General features: G+C 41.0%; 1 protein-coding gene across 1 annotated transcript in view; it reads right to left on the minus strand.

Annotated features, from left to right (window-relative positions):
- The window catches only part of pcbp4 (poly(rC) binding protein 4), a 197838-nt gene that overhangs the window by 43734 nt on the left and 131276 nt on the right, over positions 1-22828 (minus strand). The window contains exons 7-9 of the mRNA XM_087841137.1: positions 15178-15309; positions 12249-12377; positions 4982-5056 (exon numbers count right to left, since the gene is read on the minus strand). Coding sequence (XP_087697263.1) covers positions 4982-5056; positions 12249-12377; positions 15178-15309 — 336 coding nt within the window. The remainder of the gene's footprint in view (positions 1-4981; positions 5057-12248; positions 12378-15177; positions 15310-22828) is intronic.

The raw sequence follows: 22828 nt of genomic DNA on the forward strand, positions 1-22828 counted from the left end.
CCGTCTTTTACGTCACTGACACAAGACTTGACGCTAATTATCAGCGCCGGAGAAGACATTGCGAACGCTTCCTGACCATCCAGTGAAACTGTTGGGAAGACAACGTTGGAGAAACGTGAACATTTTATTTGTTCTGTATAATCTGCAGATTCTGACAGAAATCTGCAGCTATCCTTTGAAGCAGCGCTCCTCTAAAACAGCAATAAGGATCATTATTAGGTTATTTACATTATTATGTAAATAACAAAATAACTTAAAGCAAAAATTGGGAAACGTGAAGTCTGAAGTCTTTATATTAATTTCCATCAGTCAAACAATACTGTTGCTCTGGGTCTAAACAGAGCGTGTTGTGTGTGACGTCTTCTTTTGCGCATGTGGCCGCTTTGAGGGTTCACACTAGAGCGCGTTTGCTGTCACATTTTATTTGTTGTGTGAACGAGCAGACAAAAAAATCGGATTTGATCAAAAAATCTGAATTGAGCATCAAGACCTGCAGAGTGAACGTAGCCTAAGATCCTGTCATAATTGTGTCTAAAGTTTGCAACCTGCCACGAGACTCACTGGTAGTAATCGCACTGATCTTGGCTTATAGTGAACGAGCTTTCCCCAAACATCAAACTGAGGACATGAAAGGGTTTCTTTAGACCCCGTGTGGACGTGAGATCTATTCTTGTTACTTGTGTGACCTAACATAACTCATTATTGCCTTGTTGCAGCTGCTGAAGTTCTCATTAAATCACCAAAAAGTTTCAGCTTGAGCTTTTGTTCAAATATGCAGCTGTGCAGAATAACAAGCAATCACTTAAACTAAAGCGCTGGTGGAAAACTGTGATGCACTAAAGTTATAAAGGACCTTGTTTTATTGAATCTTCTTCAGCATCGATTTTACTTTACATGAGATTTTAGGGTTTCGAGTTGATGAAATACAAACTGTCCCACCGCCGACTGCAGCAGCGCCTCAGAGTTCATCCACAAATAACCAAACACCCCAGACAACTACGCAGAGAGACGTCCAAGTCAATCTCCAAACAATCTGTGCTGCAGTCCAATGATGTGTGACCAAGCACAGACAGATCTCAGTTGTGCCACTCTCTTAGGGAAAAAAATGATGCACGTCTCGGACTGACCAAATGACAACCTGCGCGCCGCTAAGCTCCGATGCACCGTCGAGCCTGAGCGCACACAGCAAGATTTCTGCAACCAATTAAGCATCAGAGTTTTCGTCTCTGAAAACTTTTCAGAATTCAAGGTACTTTGAAAACCCTACAGGGAGAAATCGTTGCAGATTTTTCTGCTTTGGTTTCGTTACGCTTGAGCAGAAAGTGCTAATTGGGGGCAAACGAGGTCAGAATATTTGGATCATTCAGCTTTCATTCAGTTCAATTCTCTGGTTTACAAAAACAACACCAGGGTGACAAATATCAGGCTCATAACAGTTAATATCCACGTTTAGTCTTCAATGATATCAGTGAACTTATTATTTCTGTGGAGCTTAAAGTATGCAAGCATGAGAGCAGCATATCTACTAAACCAGCGGTCCCCAACCCCCGGGCCTCGGACCGGTCCATGAGTCGTTTGGTACCGGGCCGCGAGAGTTGAGGCTCAGGTGTGAAATATCTAGTTTTCAGGGTTTTTATCGGTTTTCAGCGTTATTTTGTTATCGTTTTATCGTTTACTCGGTTTTCCTGGGTCTTTTCACGTGTGTTATGAATAAATCTTCTTTTTTTCGGTACCGGTACTAGTTTTATTTTGTTGTATTTATCCGCGACACCTTATAGGACGGTCCGTGAAAATATTGTCGGGCATAAACCGGTCCGTGGCGCAAAAAAGGTTGGAGACCGCTGTACTAGACTGTTTAACTCCTCTCTGGAGGGGAGAGGGAGGACAAAGGAGGGGGGAACAACTAAGCTGTAGTGCCTCTTCACTTCACTGTGCAATACTTCTGTTAATAGTCAATGGTGCAATAGACCTCAATACTTGAAATGTGCAATTTCACTTTTATTTTTATTCCTATTTATTCTATTTATCCCCTTTGTATATTTTATTTATATATGTCTCTGTATTTATATATGTGTGTATATATATATATATATAATATTCTGTAACTCTGTAACTTCTGTCGGTGCTTTTTTGGAAACCGAATTTCCCAGAGGAACCCACCCGAGGGATTAATAAAGTTTTATCTTATCTTATCTCTTATCTTACTAAAATACACAAATTACACAACAAAATGATCTTGCTCGCAATTCTGAGGCTGTTTCAGTTTTAACAATCACGTCGATTATCATGAAGTCTTTGTTTTATATTCATAAATCACTTCTTTACCAAATGCTACAAACCATGAAGCTGTTTTTGTCACTAAGCCAAATCAACCTATCAGCACACAGGAAGGCTGCATGTTTGTTGTCACCACCGCCTGACCTGTGAGCTTTTAGCCCCGACTCAGCATCTTCTTTGTCTTCCTCTGGTGTGTTGGGTTTGATGAAAAATTAAATGTAGCAGAATCTGGATGATTCTGAGGAATGAAAATGCTGCTTGTGTTTCTGTAGCTTCAGTTTCTTTAGAAATCTGGACGAACACATTTCCAGTTTGTGCCTTGTCGATAAGAGTCAATAACAGTGGAGTAATCCAAGCTCAACAAGAACAACTTTACAAGGTCAACGAGTTAAACAGGAAGGATGTGACTGCAGTACGCTGGGAATCTCTGGGGTTACGCTTAAAGAAACACACAGAGAGATTTTGTAACACAGCCGTAACACAGTGACTCACAAAGGGCCATAAATGTGTTTCTAGTGACTCACAAAGGGCCAAGAGACTCCCAGACTTAAGCTAGCAGAGGCACAAAGCTTCTCGTGCTTCTAGCTGTCATTTCACTGCAGGGACTTTCCCCAGGACTAAGAAACTTAGAAAGATATAAAATCCTCTACCTGTGTTTACACTGGAGCCGCCTTGGGCTAAACGTCGAACCACTTCTACCCAGAACATGTTTTTCTCTGTCGATTAATACTTTCTGTAAACGCAGGAACGTTTAGGTCGGGGTTTATGGCACTCAGCATCCTGAGCATTTATTTTAGTTTCATTTGTAAACTCTGCAAATGCAAACAAGTAAAATATACTGTTTTTGTTTAGAAACATTATTAGGCTGTAAATAATCTAGATTTTATTTCCAACGACTATAATCCTCTAACACCATGACACAATTACCTAAATCAGTTCCACATGGTGATCTATTAAAATGAGTTATTGGTTTAATCTGAAGATCCACAGTGTAATCGTCAGAAATGGGACTTGATGTGATTATACTGACGATCAATCCCTGCAGTCTGAAGAGCAGAATAAGTGGTAAGAAGGCAAAAAGCATCGTTTCTTATTATATCTTTACTTTAAATTATATTTAAGTCAGCAAATCCATTGTTTTGTTTTAACTACGAGGTGGCTTCCCACTGATTACCTTCAAGGTCCGTCAGAAGAGTCTGCAGACAAACATCTAATTTCATTTTCCAGGTTTTCTACATCGATTGCAGATTGCATCCTATTTGTGTGACCTTGTTTTTCTTACCTGAATAAAAGATGTCACAACAAAATAAAGTGTTTCATGCACATTTTGTAAAAAATATTAAGACCTTTGAAGGAAAAGTTAATTTTGAGATCACTGACCTTGTAATATTCACCAGCCCAAACATGTCTAAGGCAAATTTATAGAAACTACAAGATAGTTTTAAGTTGAACTCAAATATATTTGACACCAGTGTTTTCCATTACGAGGTGTTTCAAACAAGGAAAAGTTCAGCTACAAACAAACAATATCTTAATCACAGCCCTAGATGGGTCACCAATGACCTGATAGATGTCCATCTGATCTTACATGATGCAAAGTTTTGTCCTATTTTGGAACAAAAAACATTTTCCACAAATTCCTGGTTATAGAATCAGATTGTATCTAAAAGTGAATCAAGTTCAACCAGTTCCCATATTTGTTCAAATCCGTCCCCAGCCTTTCAAGGATGCTATCAAATGGATGATCACATGACTTCCCTGGAAGAGATAACAATCTGGTCTGGAAATAAAAATCATATATAGTAGAATTTGGTGAAAACTTTCCAATCCAACAAATTCAGTGTCCACCGAAACACAGACAAACCAAGGTTTCCTCTCCAGCAGCGACAAATGTTTTCTCTAGTGAATACTTATCATACTGAACTGGTGTGACAGGAGCCGCCTACACCCTACAACTTAGCAAGTGGACTGTGTGTGTGTGTACACATCCATACTTGTATTACTGATGTTGTGGGGACATAAATCTATTTAATGACTTGCGGGGACCTCAGTTTGTGAGGACCAAAAGTTGCCTGTGGAGCCATTTGAAGGAAATTGCTGTTCTAGATTAAGTTTAGTCTACATCCAGGAAATTAAAGTAAGGCAGTTTGATCTCCTCTGAAAAGATGGAAACATGACTGTGTATGGAAAAAACAGAAGAGGGTAAGCGACCATGTGGGTATTCTGTCTGACACTGAAATTGCAAACCAAAGCATATTCTTGAATAATAAATTATGTATCGACTCACTCATCCGTCCACTCCTCCATCTCTTCCTCAGTACTCCCATACATCCATCACTTCTTCATACCTCCCTAAATCCCCTTCATCTACGCGTCTATCTGACCCATTAATCCGTCCGCCCGTGCCTCCCTCACCAACATCTCTGCCTCTCCTCCTTTCATGCTTCCTTCTGTTACCTGATTTTCCTCTGTCTATAAATCTGTTTGTTCTGCCTTCATTAATCATTTCCTTTATTCTGCCACTCTCATACTACTTTCATCACTGGATACCTGCATTATTTTGTTCTGTCTGCTCCATCTATCATTTTCCTGCCGTCTTGCATATTTTATGTTTTGCTCCCTGTTACGGTTCATCTGAAGGACCTTTACAGTGGTACGTGATTTCCAGCAGGATGTTAATTATCATCATTCTCCAACAGCTTACCTGGTTTCCTGCCAGCAGTACAGTTCCCGGAGTCGGGCTGGGTCGGTATGGAATAGTCGCTCCTTTTGGTGGAGACTACAGATAAAGAAAAGACAGTCAGAGGTGAGGTTATAGGCACAAACATATGAAGAATCTTAAGGTGGTGGTGGTCCAATTATGTGCTGGCATCAGTGTTGGGAAGGTTACCTCTAAAATGTATTCCACTACAGATTATATGATGAATATTTTGAATACTTTGGATTACTTTATGTATTTACTTTTTATATCATCATGCTTTTTACAACTACATGAATGAACTATTGCTGTGAGATTTATTACTATTACTGGAGGTTACTCTCCACACCAACACCAACCAGATGTTTAAATCTTAATATAAATGAGTAACAGTAGGTGGACATTAGGTAAGGCTGCACTTTTTGCAGCGATCTCGTATATAAAACAGGTCCGCGGCTCCAAACCGTAGTAAAGGGACCTCTGGCTAATACGTCGGGTTCGTGTCGGGCTCGTAGCTGAAAACTAGCTTTACTTTGTTGTCTGGGTCAACTTTGCTAGCGAGAGACAGAGAGAGGCGTTGAAAGGCTGCTGCAATGGACCTTATTGTTTCGGAGGAAAACACGAACACAGTGTACAGTCGAGTCTTAATAGCTTACTTACAACTGGGCTCGTCAGGCTCTCTGTTTGGCTGCAGTGGTTATTATTATATTTACATGCTTCCAGCTCCCGTTTCTGCTCCGTGACAGCTCGTACATTCTTTAGGGCTATGCCTGTAACACTCTGCCTATTGCCTTCATATTAAATCATTTTTTGAATAATAATTTTTAAAAATATTTCTTCACGTCACTATTCGGGGCACAAGTAGAGGTGACATGGGCCGCGAGATTGAGATACAGACATCAGAGCCTCTTAATGTGTGTTTTGTTTGGGTTTCCACCGGCGTGGAATTACCAAAAATAGAGAGGACATAGCTTAACATATGAAACAGGGAAGTACCGCCGTGTAATCCATTTATTTCAACAAAGTAACTGTATTCTAAATACCACCTTTTTAAACGGTAACTATAATGGAATACAGTTACTCATATTTTGTGTTTTAAATACGTAATGCTGGTACATGTACTCCGTTACTCCCCAACACTGGCTGGCATCTGTGAAAGCAACGTCAATAGAAAGTTAATTGTAGTGCTGAGCTGTGTTTTACCATTTTTTCAGACACCATGTGCGTCTCACTGTTATGCGAGGGCAAAACCAGCTGCTTTATATCTTTAGTATGAAATCAGTGTTGAAACATTGGAAGACGGGTGTTGGAATAATAACTTACAAATCTGACTTCCCATTGAGGCGCTTGTGTTTAATAGATTGGGTTTAACACTAAAAACTACTTGGTTAGTTTAGGGATGAGCTTGCGATATGGGTTAAAGGTACTTTTTGTCATTAACCTGTTTAAATTTTAACCACCAAGGTAACATTTTACCAGCGGTGTGATGAAACATTTTTGGATGTGTCCTGTGGTTTCCTTGACTTTCGAGGTGGGAGATATCATCAACCCTACCCTCTGAGACTGGGCACCAAACCCCAAGAACAACTGGTGCGTTGAAGGCCTTGAGTGCGAGAGCGGCTGACCTGAGATAATAGATAACAGCTCTACCCTGGATCCTCCTGGCCGATTACGAAGACTACGTGAAGCATCCTCTGAAAGTCTACTAGAAGATGTGACATCTGGACAATCCCTACTGCCACTAGAGCAGGGCAATATGACCAAAAATATTTATCACGATATACATTTGAAAATTTGCAATAACGATATAACTGATGATATAATTAATAATAATAATGGATTGCATTTATATAGCGCTTTTCAAGACCCTCAAAGCGCTTTACAATTCCACTATTCATTCACTCTCACATTCACACACTGGTGGAGGCAGCTACAGTTGTAGCCACAGCTGCCCTGGGGCAGACTGACAGAAGCGAGGCTGCCATATTGGCCGTCGGCCCCTCTTGCCAACACCAGTAGGCGGTAGGGGAAGTGTCTTGCCCAAGGACACAATGACCAAGACTGTACGAGCCGGGGCTCGAACCGGCAACCTTCCAATCACAAGACGAATTGTAGTGTAGTTGTGAACCAGCAGAGGAAGAGACCCGTAGTGATAGATGTAGCGATACCGAGTGATAGCAACATCAAGAAGAAGGAACATGAGAAACCTGGGAAGTACCAATGGCTGAAAGAGCAGCTCAAGAAGATGCGGAGGGTGAAGGTACCCGTTGTAATCGCAGCACTCGGTGCAGTGACCCCAAAGCGAGGGGAGTGGCTCCCGCAGATCCCAGGAACAACATCCGAGATCTCTGTCCAGTAGAGCGCAGGACCCTCAAGCTCCCAGGCCTCTGGCTGAGGACCCGAGCTTGCAGTGGGGGATTTTTTGTTTTTGGACATACACATTAATACACAGTAGTGACGACATAGGAGTGGTAGGTCCACTTCACTGATGCCATAATCTGTCTGCTGAGACCTGACACCTAAATGAGTAAATGCTAAAAATGCTAGTGGCTAAAAATATGACAACAAACACCTTTGGACTGCAAAAACCATCAGTGGTTATATAGTAAGGGCACTAAATGGATTGATTGCACCAACCGTGGTCACCCAAAAAATAGTGAGAGGCAGTTCTGGCTGCAGGAGAACAGCAGAACCTCTAACATTACAGATATGCTTTTATGTTTTTCCAACTTGGAAGGATTTAGTTAAAAAGACTACGAGATCTTTAAATGCATAAAGCTCATCATTGAATATGTGATAAGTTTTGCTGCTGAAAACGATCATTTTTTATAGAAGCGGAAGGGGGTTCAATACTTCAGAGGCTGGGAAACAACCGTGCTTTATATTTAATTTGGGATATTAAGCCTATTAAGCCTGTACAGTACATTCTCTGAGTGACTGATCATCAAGTGTCGGCTAATGTTTCATCCATTTTTATGTTATTGTGTGTTTGGTGCAACAGGGAGACATCAAAGGGACATTAAGCAGCAACATGAGTTTATTTCATTATTGCTGCACAACAACATAAAAGCCAAGCAGCTCTTATTTAAACTTGCTGTGCTGCTGGATTGTTGTGTTTGTCTGAATTGCTGATGCGGTTGAAATGAGGGAATCACGGCTTTTCCTGCTGCATGCTGAGCGCTTTTATTACACAGGCACTCTACTAATGTCATATTCATCATGCTGCGATCCACTGCAGCTCATTAAGTTCTGGTTGTAGGATACACCCAGAGAGTCTAGGCTAATTGTTTTAGCTGATGAGATTCTTAATGATGACCTGTCAGCGCTCAATTTAAATATGAATACGGAATCAAATGAAACAAGTTTTCACATATTCGGAAAAACATTTGGCTTTGCAGAACAGGATTCCCCCTCACACTTATTCACAGTTTGCACAGAGGTAGGTGGGGTGACCGGTGGACCCCAGAGACTGGGATTTCTCACATCCTGGGCCCTGCGTGTTGATAATTCATATTTACTTCAGCTTTTATATTTTTCATTTATGTGTGCATTTTAGAAATGCTTTCTCTTATAGTTTTTATGGTAATAGTAGGGCTTTAAGATACAAGAAGGTAATGTCCAATATCCATCCCACTCTTGTATCAACTAGGGCTGCCACAAACGATTATTTTGATAGTCGACTAGTCTAATCGACTAATCAGATCATCATCCATTGGACGTAAAACTACAGCTTATTGCACCAGCATGCATCTAATCTTTTAAAACTATCATTAGCTTACAGGTTGAAGTGTTTAAGGTATGTGCTAACTAAAAATAAAGACAACATGATAGTTTATTAAACTTTTAGTGAAATTTGCAGATTGTAGCAACAAACCGAAAGGCCCCCAAATTGTGTGCCAATGTGTGCAAGTTGTTGGTGACAAAGTCCACTGAAGACGAACATTTTTTTTGCAGTACTGTAACGTAACATTTACAGCTGTCAATATGAGTAAGTAGCTCGCCGTTTACGCTAATGTTAGCAGCTAACTAGCCAATTAGCTTACCGAGATGACTGTACCACTTCGTCATCAGTACATGCAGTGCTGCCATCTTCTGTTTCAGTCTGTTATTACCCTGTTAAATCCTACTACTTATTCCAGCGTCTTTCAGGATCTTACAGGGTTAAAACGATGCGTCGACTATTGACTTAGTCGTCGACGATTTTGTCGACAAATCGTGGCAGCCCTAGTATCAACAGCCCTCAAATATAAGTAAGTGGATAACAAGAGGCTAGAACTGGGGTAAAAATGTGCAAACACACACGTCTGTGAGGCAGACAGAAATATATCCTGGTAACAATGTGATAACCTGCCATTATAATGACGCAATGCTGATTAATGCTTTAATATATGAGGATATTGTTCCTACCTCAGTACTCCACTATTACTTTACAGTTTAAGTGATACATATATTTCGTCTTCGTGGATTGAGTTTTTACAATAAAAAGAAAAAAAAGGAAGTTTAAAAGTACAAAAAACTGCAGTTCCTGTAATGTCCACTTGAGTGTGCAGTGCTGACTCTCGTGCCTCCAAAATTTCACCAGAAAAAAAACAAACAAACATATTTACACTTTATAATATAACAACTAGGGATGCAACGATACCAATTTTTTTCAAACCGATACGATACCGATACTTGGATCTGAGTACTTGCCGATACAGAGTACAAAAACCGATACTTCTACCACACACACACAAATACAATTAATTGGAAGACAGGTTTTATTATATTCCCTGCCGATAAAAAATAAAATCGTAATAAAAATGACAACAAAAAAATTTCAAGTGAAAAATAAGCATTTCTGTTAAATTATTGCAGAGTCTCCACATTGTAATTTTACAAAATATCACTGAACTATTGGCATTGTCTCGAGCTTTCAGAATAATAAATAAACACTTCTGTTTGGAATAAAACAAATACAAATTAGGTTTGTGAATAAAATAAACTTTTAAATTATTGCAGAGTGTCCATATTGTAAACAAACAAAAAAAATAATTATTATTAAATAAATAATAAAATATAAAAATTATAAAATAAATAATAAATAAAATAATAATTGGCCCCCTAGTGGCCAATCTAAAAAACTACAACAGAAATGACAAGCCACCCTCTGATTAATGAAATAAGTTGGTATCGGTTCATGGTATCGGTTAACTTTTACGAGTATGAGTACACACACATTATACAGTATTGGCCCCGATACCCGATACCAGTATCGGTATCGGTGCATCCCTAATAACAACTGTACGTGGGATAGTTTGTCTTTTTTTTATTTTTAAATGTATTAAGGCTTAAAGTTGGGGACATGGGCGCTTTGGCTGAGAGCTGGGTGTCTGAGCAGTTCAGGTACTTTATATAAGGTTGGGAAAACCTGCAGTCAGCTGAGACTGAAAACACTACGTCCAGAATCAACTTTTTTCCGTCTACATTGGCATTTTTGTTGAGTTCTGAGATTTCCTTCCCTCAAAATTCACCGTGGAATAAAGTGAAGCTGCGGCAGAAACCTCTACTCTACGTCCGACAACAGGACTTCACAGAAAAATAGATTTCTCATTCATTTATCCCAACGTGCTGTTTGGATGCATCACTTCCAAGCATGCACTGGGTGGACGGCAGGGAGACAACAGTCCATCAGGGGACCAAAAGTACATCAAAAGATTTCTTACTGAGATCAAACAAAGTGTGAATGGAGGCATGGAACTTCACATTGACAGTAAGTACCAGCACTTGAAAGTGAATGAAGTTTAACTAAGGTCAGCATTTTTATTTCTTTTCCGTTCCTCCTTTCTCATCGCAGATTAAGGTGCTTGGAATACCAATGAGCTCCTGAAGCCTTTGATTTCTCTGTTTCTGCTTCTAATCTCCGAGACGTGCTCTCCTTAATGACTGCAGTCTCTGATTAATTATAATACAATCATGAATTATAAATTTTACTGTTTCCATTTTGAAGATTATTGGAAAGGAGCACGAAATCTCACAAAAATGTAATGTAGTGGTAATAAAGCGCAGACGAGTGTGCATCATTACAGAGCCGCTGCATGAATTTTTAAAAGAATCACTCCTGCAGCTCTGTCATTTCAAAATTAGCATCAGGTTGCATCAGATGGAGAAAAAAGCTTTCACGAGTGTGATGGTAATAATAGATCAGTGAAGGATGGCGATGATGCTCGTGTCACAAAATGACAAATCTAGAAATACTGATACGAAGAGAAAGCCTTGAACTAATCACGTAAGATGATGTCAGACTTTTTGACTAATTATTAAGGTGTAAAAGTTAGCTTAGAAAAGGATGGAGGCACATAAGGCTGTTGTCATAGCAACCACCCACCAGATAATGCACACGTCCAAAAAACAAAAACTTGCACTGAGGAGAAATGTGCACCAAAGCAGCTGCAATGTGTGAAAACAGGAATGCTGAAAAAGCAGCGTTAAAGGTGTTTGAGGCAGTGATGAACCTGCATTAGCCACAGACTGTATGCAAAGAATGGAGACACTCTGATGTCACCAACTAGCATTTTAAAACCTCAATGTTAGCATTTTAGCTAACGTAATATCATTTTTAATGGAGCCAGAAGGTTCATCACTGCTTCAAACACCTTTAACGCCTTGCTTTTTTCACACCTTGCATTTCATTTCTCTGCAGATAAAAGGTTTTTTAGGGTCTGCTAAGTCATCAGGTTAGCAAGCAACATCAACAGACTGCATGCTTCCCTCACACAAACACAGGCACCATGTAAAAATATAAAACCCTAGAAGGAGGTCAGACTTTTTGGACCATCTGTTAATACAACTAGCCCCACAGCAGCCATATCATTGGTCAGATAATTACAATAAAAATCCTCTAAAAGGCTCCACAAACACGTTCGCTTGAAGCCTAGCAGACAGCTAGCAGCTATGACCGCCTGTGTCGCCATTCACCTCTTAGTCAGAGAGGCCACGCCCCTAATGATGTAATGAAGAGGGAAAATCTCCATAGAGACCAAAATGGTTTTTGTACCAGGTTGTAAACATGTTTATTTCTGCTGTAAAGTTTTAACACAGGAGTCTATGGGGACTGACTCACTGCTGGAGCCACCCCCAAGTGGCCTTTAGCGGAACTGCAGCTGTTGGAGTTTCCACACAGGCTTCACGGCAAACTTCACAGCTTTGTGGAAACCAGGCATTTGAACATTTTCTACAGTACTTTCTCGTTAATTTCACTCTGTAGTTTTCCTGTTTGGCCTCACTCACGTACCTCGAGGATTACAGTGCAGATGAGTTTAACACACTGGATGATGGCGTCCTGGCTCCCTGATATCGTCACTTCTCTCTCTGTGGAGTTGGGGAGGAGGTCACCTGCCACCTGAACCTGCGCACCTGTTGTCTGTACACACAAAGAAACACACAGCAGTGATTCTGTACCCTAAAAATATAAGCAGAGAGATGCTAAAAGTTGCACGTGAGGCACCGAAAAGTGTTTTTTGACAACTCAGGAGGTCACGTGTCAGATTGTATATTAATAGACATGAAGTTCACACTCAAAGTTAAGCAAAGAATATTCAAAGTGGTAGTTTCAGGATATTTAGTAAGAAAGCCAGAGCAAAATAATAAAAGTTTCAGCGCTTGTGGAATTCAGATCTAGTAAAGCACTGTACAAATACAGGCCATTTACCGTTTCCCCTTAATTAGCTGGCTCATGCTGCGGTGGATGCTGTCAGATGTGCGACCCAACATCCACGCTGAAGCCTTTGTGAAGTTTTCAAGGTCTTGTTTCACACTGTGTATGTGTTCACATTATTGCCTGGTCCTTGTATTTTACATATCAAAAAGAAAACTTTGGTGACCTGCTTTTGTCCACGAACACTTTTGATTTATTCCACAAGGTTTCCGTCTGACAAGCATCCAGTCGGGGTCAAAGTTAGCATCTAAATATGGGAGCTCATGTGTGAGTCTTCCCGTCTGCTGCGATTGATGTTTATGACCTTTGAGTCAAACTTGTACAGAAGCCAGTCGCGGTATACTAAAATAACATTCATTTGCATTCTCTCCACTGTGCCCAGGTTGTAAACAGAGCTGCCCATTAAAGCCTGTTACAAACAGGGTCTGCTCTGCCAGACAAGCCCAAACAGCTTCTGCTCAGTAAAATGCAGATTAACTTTCTGCTGGTTAAATCTCCAACAGACCATTAGAGACAGCGAGTCAGTTCCACGCCGGTGCAAGCGTGGACAAGACTCAACAGCTCCCTCTCTCTGACATCTGGGGTCATGGGGGACAGACTGAACGGGGCTTTTAGAGCTCAAAAATGCAAATTTTACTGGGTAAATATTTTTGTTAAGGATATCTTTATCATCAGATGTAGTTTTGTTTTTTGTATCTTCACAAGTTTTGATTAGAATAAAATAGCGTTCTGTGAGAAGAGCACCACGAGCAACTTTCAGGCATTCACCATTTCACTGGAGATAATTTATCTGAATTTCAGGAGTATCTTGCTAAAGGATATTAGCCAATCAGACTGCAGCAGACAGGGACAGAACCACCAACCTCCTGAGCTGCAGCCACAAAAGGTTCATGGCTCTGTTCTGTGTCGTCAGACGTGTAAATGACACCGGACCTGACGTGAGGCACCAACCAAGCCCTTCATCTCACTACAGGACACGCTTATGTTGACTTGGAGAGTCAAACCTTCTCTGGCATGAACATCAGCACAGAAACTGCAGGCTGGGAGCTTCACAGTGGCTTTCCATGGCCAGCAGCTCCTGTAGGCCTCGTGTGTCGGTGGCCCAGTACTTATGCTCCCACAGTGTATATGGATTTTTAAAAATCTAAAATAAAGTGTGTATTTTTTTTTTTGTCCAGAAGCAGGAGTCAATATTTAAGTTGTTTATGTCTTTCACTCTTGTTCATCGAGCACTAGCTTGCGAGCGAGCTTTTCCTCCTTCAGGAAACAACTCTCACTCTGCAAACATGTTGGTAATGACTCCAGGTGCTGATTCCAGCAGTTACTTTATAGCGTTATGTAACAATAATTAAATGTTAACTGTGACAAAAACACCTGCATCTACAGCGTCAGATCTGATTTTTTTTTTTAAAGCTAAGCTCTCTGACTTTTACCCAAAATGTGATTTTTAAAAAGCTTTTTTTCACCACCGCCTGTGCTCTTGATAAATTCTCCCAAAGATTTTAACTCATGAATAAGCAACAGCTGAGTAATAGAGGTGGGAATCACCATACATCCCACGATACGATATTATCACAATACTTAACGCACGATACGATATTATTGCAATTTTTTAAAAATATTTTGCGATATTCAGATTCTGTACATAAAGGTAAACTTTATCAATATTCATTTTCTCTAATATCAAAGTCTCACACTCAGTCTTTCTCTCATTTCAGTTTGATTGTTGACAAACTGAACGGTTTGTATTACAGTCTAGTCCAACTTAACTGAATCAACCATCTGGTACAATTATAGCTATTCTGAACTATGCAGTTTATGAAAACTATGCAGCCCCTTCAGCAACTGAAGAATTTGAAAGTAAATTAAAACAAAATATAATTTTAAATAAAAAAGTTTTAAACTTAATTAAAATGAAACATGTCTTAAATTAAAATAAGTAAACTGTCATGTTTATTGCTGCCAAAAAAAAGTGAAACACATTTGGACAGTGAAGGAATGTCAGGATTCTTGCTCAGAAAAAGGATCAACATGCTCTGAAGTCAGAGCACAAAAACCTTTTTTGTAACAAAATATCGATTTCTGCTGTCCCTGTATCGATACATTATTAGCAAACAAAATATCACCATACTACACAGTATCGATTTTTCCCCCACCCCTACTGAGTAACAACGAAACCCTCCATTCTCAGGTCGACCCACTGAGGTTGGAGGATGTGAAGCCTATCACCTTAGTAACATAACTTCTAGTTGTTAGCAATTTAGCTGTTGTGATGATAAACTTTACACAGCCAGAATGCTCTCTGGTCGCTATGGTAACGTGTAAATATTTCTTTCAAAATAAGACTCAGGGAAACCGAGTTAAAGATAAAAATGATGGCATAACCTGTCGGTAAAGCTTTTCATTGGGTCAGAACATCAGGTTAATCAGCACATATCTGGTTTGATGTCTTCTTTGAAAGTGGAAAACGTTCCTGCAATGCCCGATTTTACGTCGAGCGGCTCACCTCTCTGATCTCCTTGATCTTAGACCCGCCTTTGCCGATGAGGGAACCGCACTGGCTCGCTGGGATGACCAACCGTAAAGTGACGGGAGGCTTGCTGGTCACCGTGCCGTTGGCCACCAAGGCCGCCAGGTCCTGAGATTGAGAGAAAAGAAACAGATGGATTTAGTCGTTAAAGGGCTTGAGGTGTTTCCGTTCGATGGATACATCCATCAGTGTGCCTGGAGAACAGCATGCAGCTGCTGAGCTGCCTTCCACCGTCTGTCAGCGCGAGCCCTTCAACATCTGAGCTGTAGGAAAACAAATCAGAGTTCTTATTAAACAAACAGTATTTCTAATGTTTGCTTTTGAGCGCAGAATGAATGCAGCCCACTGGATACGCATACCAAAACATGTAAGCAAACAAAAATGATCAGAGATGAATCTTTTTATCCTTCCCAACCACGTCTCAGTCCTCGTATTGATTTATTTCTAAAGAGCTGGATTTCAGGAGTTAAGCTTTGGAACAGACGAGGCTGTTATGGCAGTTAGATCAGAGCTGGAGCTCCAGTTTCACTCAGCTTTTCATCTGGTAATCCCAAAAATACATTTTCTGTTTCTTCCCAGTGTTGGGATTCAAGTCAGATAAAAACTGACTGACAAAACAGAAATTGAGCTTTAAAAGGAACGAAAAAACCCCAAAAAACACTAAACATGTTTCTTGTCATTAACAATATAAAAATAAGCTCGACACATAAAAATAATCAGTACTGAAACTTGTAGTGTTGAATAAATGAGACAGTGTTACTTCAGACTGTGGATAAACCCACATCAGCTGATCCCTCAGTGGCTTCAACCTGCTTTCTGCAAGCCACTTTGCAACCCACCTCCAGCACACCACTACTTCATTTCTACTGTGAAATAAAAGATCTACATCCAAAAATCCATTTAGTTACTTAGAAAATGAACAGATGGAAATTAAAACGATATGCCATGATTATTGAAATACATTAAAGGTAATCTGTGGATTGCGTTGTCACAGCTGTAGCGGCACAGTACGTGAGACGCACTTCTGCATAGCACACGTTTTTACAATCGTGTCTTAAAACTGAATTTTAGAGCCAAGTTTTTATGTAAGAGGCCATTTGCAAACAGAAGACTCCTGACTGTTACGTTAGGACGGCACTGAACTCGCTCTCCAGGAGTTAAAGAAATGACGATTAGCAAAACCTGAGGCTAAAGCAGCTTCTGCAAAGATCTGCAATGAGACAAACGCTGGCAGCTCATGAAAGAAAAAACTGATTGAGCTCAGAGTAGAGCTGCTACACCTTCGGGCATCTGGGCGTCTCCTGAACTGCTTCCCCTGTGACCATGATGAGTGGATGGATGGACCATGTGATAAATGACCCCCCATATCATGGCGAAATTAATCGTGAATTCAGTTGCTGCACTTGGTTATATGATAACCTTCCTGCTGTGCACCTACAGTGTCGGTCAGCTTGCTGATGTTAGCCCGTGGTTAGCTGTGGTTAGCTGTGGTCTCAGGCTTGTAAAGGATCACTGTGCACTCCTGCCTCTAAGAGTTAAGAGACTATTCTCTTCAAACTGGCTCCAGTACAAACAACCAGGTGGTGCCAAACCTCTGCACAGTCTGTCTCCATGTGTATTATTTGCTTCTTTTGCAGCACAGACCAGCAAACCAAACGAATCGAATTTATGTAACTAAAAAAAAAAAAGTCTATTACTGGACATTTTTTAATGCTCATAATAAAAATGTGCATTTAATGTCTGTGAAAGGTTAGCGCCGATTGGAAAGACAACTTCCACACTTGTCTGTCATTCCTTTAATTCCGATGCAGATCACAGACTATATTTGCTCTGGTCAAACGTCTCTGTCTCCCCCTCTCTGCCACCGACTCCCCTCTCTGACCTTGACTTTCTCTGTTTATACTTCTGCCTTCCACACACACACACACACACACACACACACACACACACACACACACGCACACACACACACACACGCACACACACACGCTCTCTACTCCCAGTCAAGGTCTGTGAAGTTTGATGAATAGGCGGCATTCACGCCGGGATAATAGCAGATCACGTGCGCTCTGATTGGTTTGGTTTCATTTCATCAAAAGCCAGCAGACGTTTAAAAGCGGGCTTTCTTTTCAACACAATAACCACATTTTGTAAAAGAATTACTACATTATAATTGGAAAAATTACTTCTTGTAACCCAGACTGTCAAACACAGGCTGGAAATTCTGTAGCTAATAAATTAAAGTTCAGCTGAATCACTGCTGGTTTCCACTAGAGAAGCTAATAGGATTCCTTCCCAAGGTCTCCAACCTCGAAATACATCCTAGAAACATATGCAATCACACGCAACAGTTAAACAAGCAAATGTAAAGCTATAAATACTAAAACAAGCTGCTGGAAGTTGTTCACTGACATGGATTTGCACATTTTGTAAAGGTCACAGTTTGATCTGACTGCTGATTTGAAGACAATTTTACTCAAAATGAGCAAAACATTTCTATTTGTCTTTTAATTGACGTGTTTATAAGCTCGACTAATCTTTCTAACGGAAGCTTTCGGATGATTTGTTTCATCCGGCGTCCGATGAATGCGGTTCGTCCGCGTTTGCTTCATCTTTCCAAAAGCTCTCATGTGTGCGTTTGAAGACTTCCAAGAAATATTTTAATCTTTCTGCCAATCACAGTGAAGCAGTGCACCTCTAGGCTCTGTGTTTCCTGTATATATCTGGTATATTGTTATTCTAATGGTTGCACTTGGCAGGCTTTACACAGTCTGACCAGCCTGATGTGGATGTGAGTGTAAGCTCCTGACTTCCAGTCCTCTGCTGAGACTTCAGTTGTGAAATCAAAATGTTATCACATTAAAAAAGTTAAAGCGCATCTGGGTGGTGCCTCAGGTCTCCTTTAAATAAATGAAAGTAAAACATATAGAGCTCGTGTGGGGTGAAGATCTTGACAGTTTGCACTCCAGAACCAGACCATGGTCGTGTCCAAATTCATGGGCTGCATCCTCCTGAGGACCCGGCCTTCGCGGTCTACGTGGGCCGGGTCCTCAGAAGGTCGGGTAGGCCGGAAGTAAACGGCTGTGAAATTGGACGGTCGAGCCTTCTGATTAGCGTCACCGCTGTCTCGGTGGAGTTTAATAAACTCGGCCGTCTGCTCCTTGCTGTCTAAAATATAACAGGACACTGGCGTAAACTCTCGACCGTCTCACACTTCTGTTTAATCAGTTTTCTGTTTGACGTTTATTCCGCTGTGTGAAAACCACCCGATGGATTAATAAAGTTTTATTTTATCTAATTTAATCTAATAACTTTAATCTCAGCCAAACCGATTTACTCACGAACAAACAAAACACTGAAAAAAGCCCAACAATAACATTTTTAGGTTGTCTAAGTGACTTATATATTACGTTTAACCTGAGTAGCAAAACTCTGCGGTGATCTGAAAATGATGTGCCGGGATTTGTGCCGTTCTCGGCGGCTCCAGTGACCCTTCAGCTCCCGGCTTGCTATCGAGCTGGTGGGTAACAGACGTCTCCGAAAACGTCGACGCACTTTTGCAAATATGCGATATCTTGATAAATCGAGCAGATATTTGATGTTTACACAGCTACATTCTCACCTGACGATATGTTAAAAGTTTATTTTGTGACCCAGAAAGATTAGTAAGAGTAATTTTAAAACTTAGTAGCGCCCGCCATTGTTGGAAACTGGAGTTTGGCTGGGCCGCGCTATGAATTCTGGGATATGGTGGGCCACGAAGGACACACCCGACCCATCCTTCAAATTCGGGGAAAAGGAGAACGCATTTGTCGGCTGCATTCGGAGGAGTCTACGAATTTGGACAGCCTTCGGCGCGTCGCTGTGACATAATCGGTCTACAAATGCGTCCTCAGGAGGAAGCAGCCCATGAATTTGAACATGACCCATATCTGTTAGAATAACATAAGTCATCTCCATCTGTGAAACGATGCTACACTCTTTAGCTCCTCTCTTGCATCAGATGCAGCTGAGGTTTTTGGAACAGGTCCAGTAATATCACTGACTTGTTGCTATAACTTGTTATTCCACCTTACCCAGAGTTATTGTATTTCCATATTCACCCAGCCTTATATTGAATTCATCGGCCCCGGGGTCTCCACTCGGCTCTTACACTTCTGCAGCTGCTTCTGACAAAAGCTGATGATGTTCTTTCAGGTGGAAATTAAGAAGCAGCCCGGGGCGACTCTGGCAGGCTTATTCGGAAATAGCTGAATTCTGTCAAGGCAGCAGACCACGTGTCGTCTAAAACGCCGCACTGTGCAAAACTCTTGAGCCAGACGCAGACAATTCAGTTCAACTCAAAGAGAAGCTGCAAAAAACCGTGTAGATCAGTAAAGGAGCGAGTAAATCTGACAGCTCAGGTGCGAGGGCAGGATTTATCCAGATAGATCAGCGTTCATTACAAACAAGTCTGTCCTGTAAGTGTGGAGTCCACCCGTCACAGACGACCACCAAACTTGACTGTCAGATCCTGACCGATCTACTGTGGAAATGTGCTAATGTTTTTTTCCCTACATGCAAAGCTGCAGGTATTTATTCAAGAAAAGGAAAGTTTGTGACTCACAGCCACCTGTGGACAAGAAACAAAAGGTTTCTGCAAACGCCTGAATTACATCCAGGGATGGTAAATGTTCTTTTCTACCTGAGCACACAAAACACGCTTACCTTATTCACCCCATGCACACGCATTCATACAATTTCAATGTATTTATTTACTTATTATTTTTTCATACGAGCACGTTTTTCTATGCTTTTTTTTTATCTAAGACTCACAGACGCACATTTATACCCCGATGGATGCATCAGAGAGCAACTTGGGGTCAGCATCTTGCTTTAGGATATGTGGCGTGCACTCTGGTGCGGCCAGAGATCAAACCATCAGTCTTCTGATTAGGAGATGATCTGATCTACCTCCTGAACCAGACCGTGTGGCGGTGGCAGATTTCTGTGCTGTTTCGCTCCGTTTTCTTTGATGGCCCGAACATATCTGAGCAGTTCTTACTACACCTGCTCGCCCCTCGGCAGCGCCTGCCTGCTGCCCTGTTTGGTGAAGTCAGACTCTGATTATATATATATGTATATATATATATATGTATATATATACACACATATATATACATATGTATATACATATATATACATACATATGTATATATATATATATATATATATATATATATATATATATATATATATATATACATACATATACACATATATATACATATATATATATATATAAATAAATATATAAATACTAAATACTAACTGGTTAGAAAAGCTTTTACATCAGCTCATGACAACATTATGTCAGGAAGTGATTATCTGTCATTTGTATTGAATCTGACTGCAGCTGAAGCGTCATATAGATCATCAGATGCTCTTTGAATGAAAGTCCAGGACAGTCTCAGGAGTGTTTCCAGCTCACCCATCCAGCCCTGAACGTCACAACTCTTCCACCTCCTAAACTGCTGTTAGAAAGGCTTCACTCATTCACTCACTTTTTAATTGCATCTCTTTTAATTGCAGCTCTTCCCATCTTTCTCCCCCTTTTCTCATTACATACTATCTCTGCGTATGGCAGCTTAAACCCTCCTTTTCTCTCTGTATTGCTCCTCCATCCTTTACCAAATCTCCCTCTGTCCCCTCGTTCTGTATGACTCTCCCTCTCCGACTTTAATTAACTCAGGTAATAAATAGCAGTCCAAATCACCTGGTCCTAATACGATTGGTTCAATCAATTAAGGCCGAGCTGCACTCGGAGCCTCGTCGCATGTGAAATGTAAATAGCAGAGCGCCGTCTTGTCTGGGCTGCCCATCAGATGAACGTGGTCTGAATGAAATCACTCCAATGCCTCCTCTGCAAGAACACATATTTATTTATATCATCAAAAATCTCTTACAGAAGCCTTCGCTGCCTCTTCTCCTTCTGTGCGCGCTCTCGTCCCAGTAATTGACAGCCAGCTCTGCGTGCAGAAAGTGGTTCATGAAGCAGAAATGGGGTTAAGGCACCAACGGTTTTGATCCTGGTTGGTTATTTTGGACACGTGTTACTTAAACCAGGAGGTTTTTCTTTGGAGATGAATGTTTGTTGTTCTTCCTGTTTGTCCTGATGCTCAGTGTAAAGCGATCTGAGAGAGACTGAGTGAAGGAGATGGTTTTTTAAATCCCTCCCTGATGTGTTTCATGGAGCTGAATTTGTGCGCTACATTTTTAGCCACATTGTAAAACAAATTGCAGTAGAAGGTTTCACATCCATAAACAAGTTCTAATAGTTCTCTCTGGATTATATTTGTCCTCCATCCTCAACTCTTCCATCTGTCCATCATTACAGACGTTCTTGTCATGGTCCTGGATCCTGGACTGAGGGTTTGTGAGTTTGGGGACTTGTAAAGTATTCCTCTTGAATAGGGATGGGTACCGGTATCCGGTGCCATGATGGCACCGGTTCTGACATAAACGGTAGTAACCAGACCGAAAAGCAGTGCACATTTCGGTGCTTTTTTTTTCCTGAGCTGTGACACACTTTAGATTCTAGCCAATCATTTTACGTTTCCGAGGATAGTAGGCGGGTCCAGGTACGTACGTTCTTTTAGAGCAGAGCTACAGATTAAAAATGCCCAAGGCGAAGCGGTCAAAAGTCTGGCTGTACTTCACAGCAAAAGATGCAAACTCAGCAGCTGCAACAAGTGCTTTAAGCTGATACTGTGATACTGTCAAAGGAGGTAACACCTCAAATCTGATGAAACACCTGGCGACGCATAGCGTTTTTTTAAAAAGCCGAGAAATGCGCCGTATTTGATAGCTTGCTGCGAGACCTCACACCGAGCACATCTACTGCGGGTGTGCTGCCTGTTATCGGACCCGGAGTTAGCAACATCCCCCAAAAACCCGAAGAGGAGAGTCCTGGCCCCTAGCCCTGCCAGTGTAGCAGAAATGATGAGGATGATGATGCAGCAGCAGCCGTTCTTCTCTGCGTGAGTAGCTTAATGTTGTTCGTGTGTAATTTACGTTGAGTAGGCTAACCACGTTATTACATTAATGCATGTAAGGTGAACTAGCAAACACCGTCGTAGCTACATGCGGTTGTCTTCTTGTTTGATGGCAGATACTCCCTTCACCCTGGCCAAAAAGGCTAAAATGACCAAAGAAAAAGTGGAAAACAGTTAAACATGAGAGGTTTTTGGACAAAGTTTGTGTTTTTTCCATTGTTTAAGCACTGCTTCCAGCCAAGAGTGATACCATATATGCCCCATAGCTGCAGAAAAGGCTAACATTGTTATCTTTTTACAAAAAAACAGCTGAACATGAGAGGTTTTTGGACAAAGTGTGTGTTCTCCATTCTTTAAGCACCGGTTTGAGCACCGTTTAAGCACCGGCACCGTTTCAAAAGTACCGGTTTGGCACCGGTATCAGATAAAACCTAAATGATACCCATCCCTATTCTTGACTGATGCTTATATTGTTAACTCCTTGGATTTTCTTTAATATTTTTCCTTAACAATGAGCCTTTAGTTCCAAGTTCCTCTGTGTTCGTTGTTGTGTGACTCTCTATCTGCCTCTGGTTTGGATGTTCTGGACTTTA

This window comes from Neolamprologus brichardi, chromosome 5 (genome assembly GCF_056152115.1).
Source record: "Neolamprologus brichardi isolate AB-2024 chromosome 5, ASM5615211v1, whole genome shotgun sequence".
Lineage (NCBI taxonomy): Eukaryota > Metazoa > Chordata > Actinopteri > Cichliformes > Cichlidae > Neolamprologus > Neolamprologus brichardi.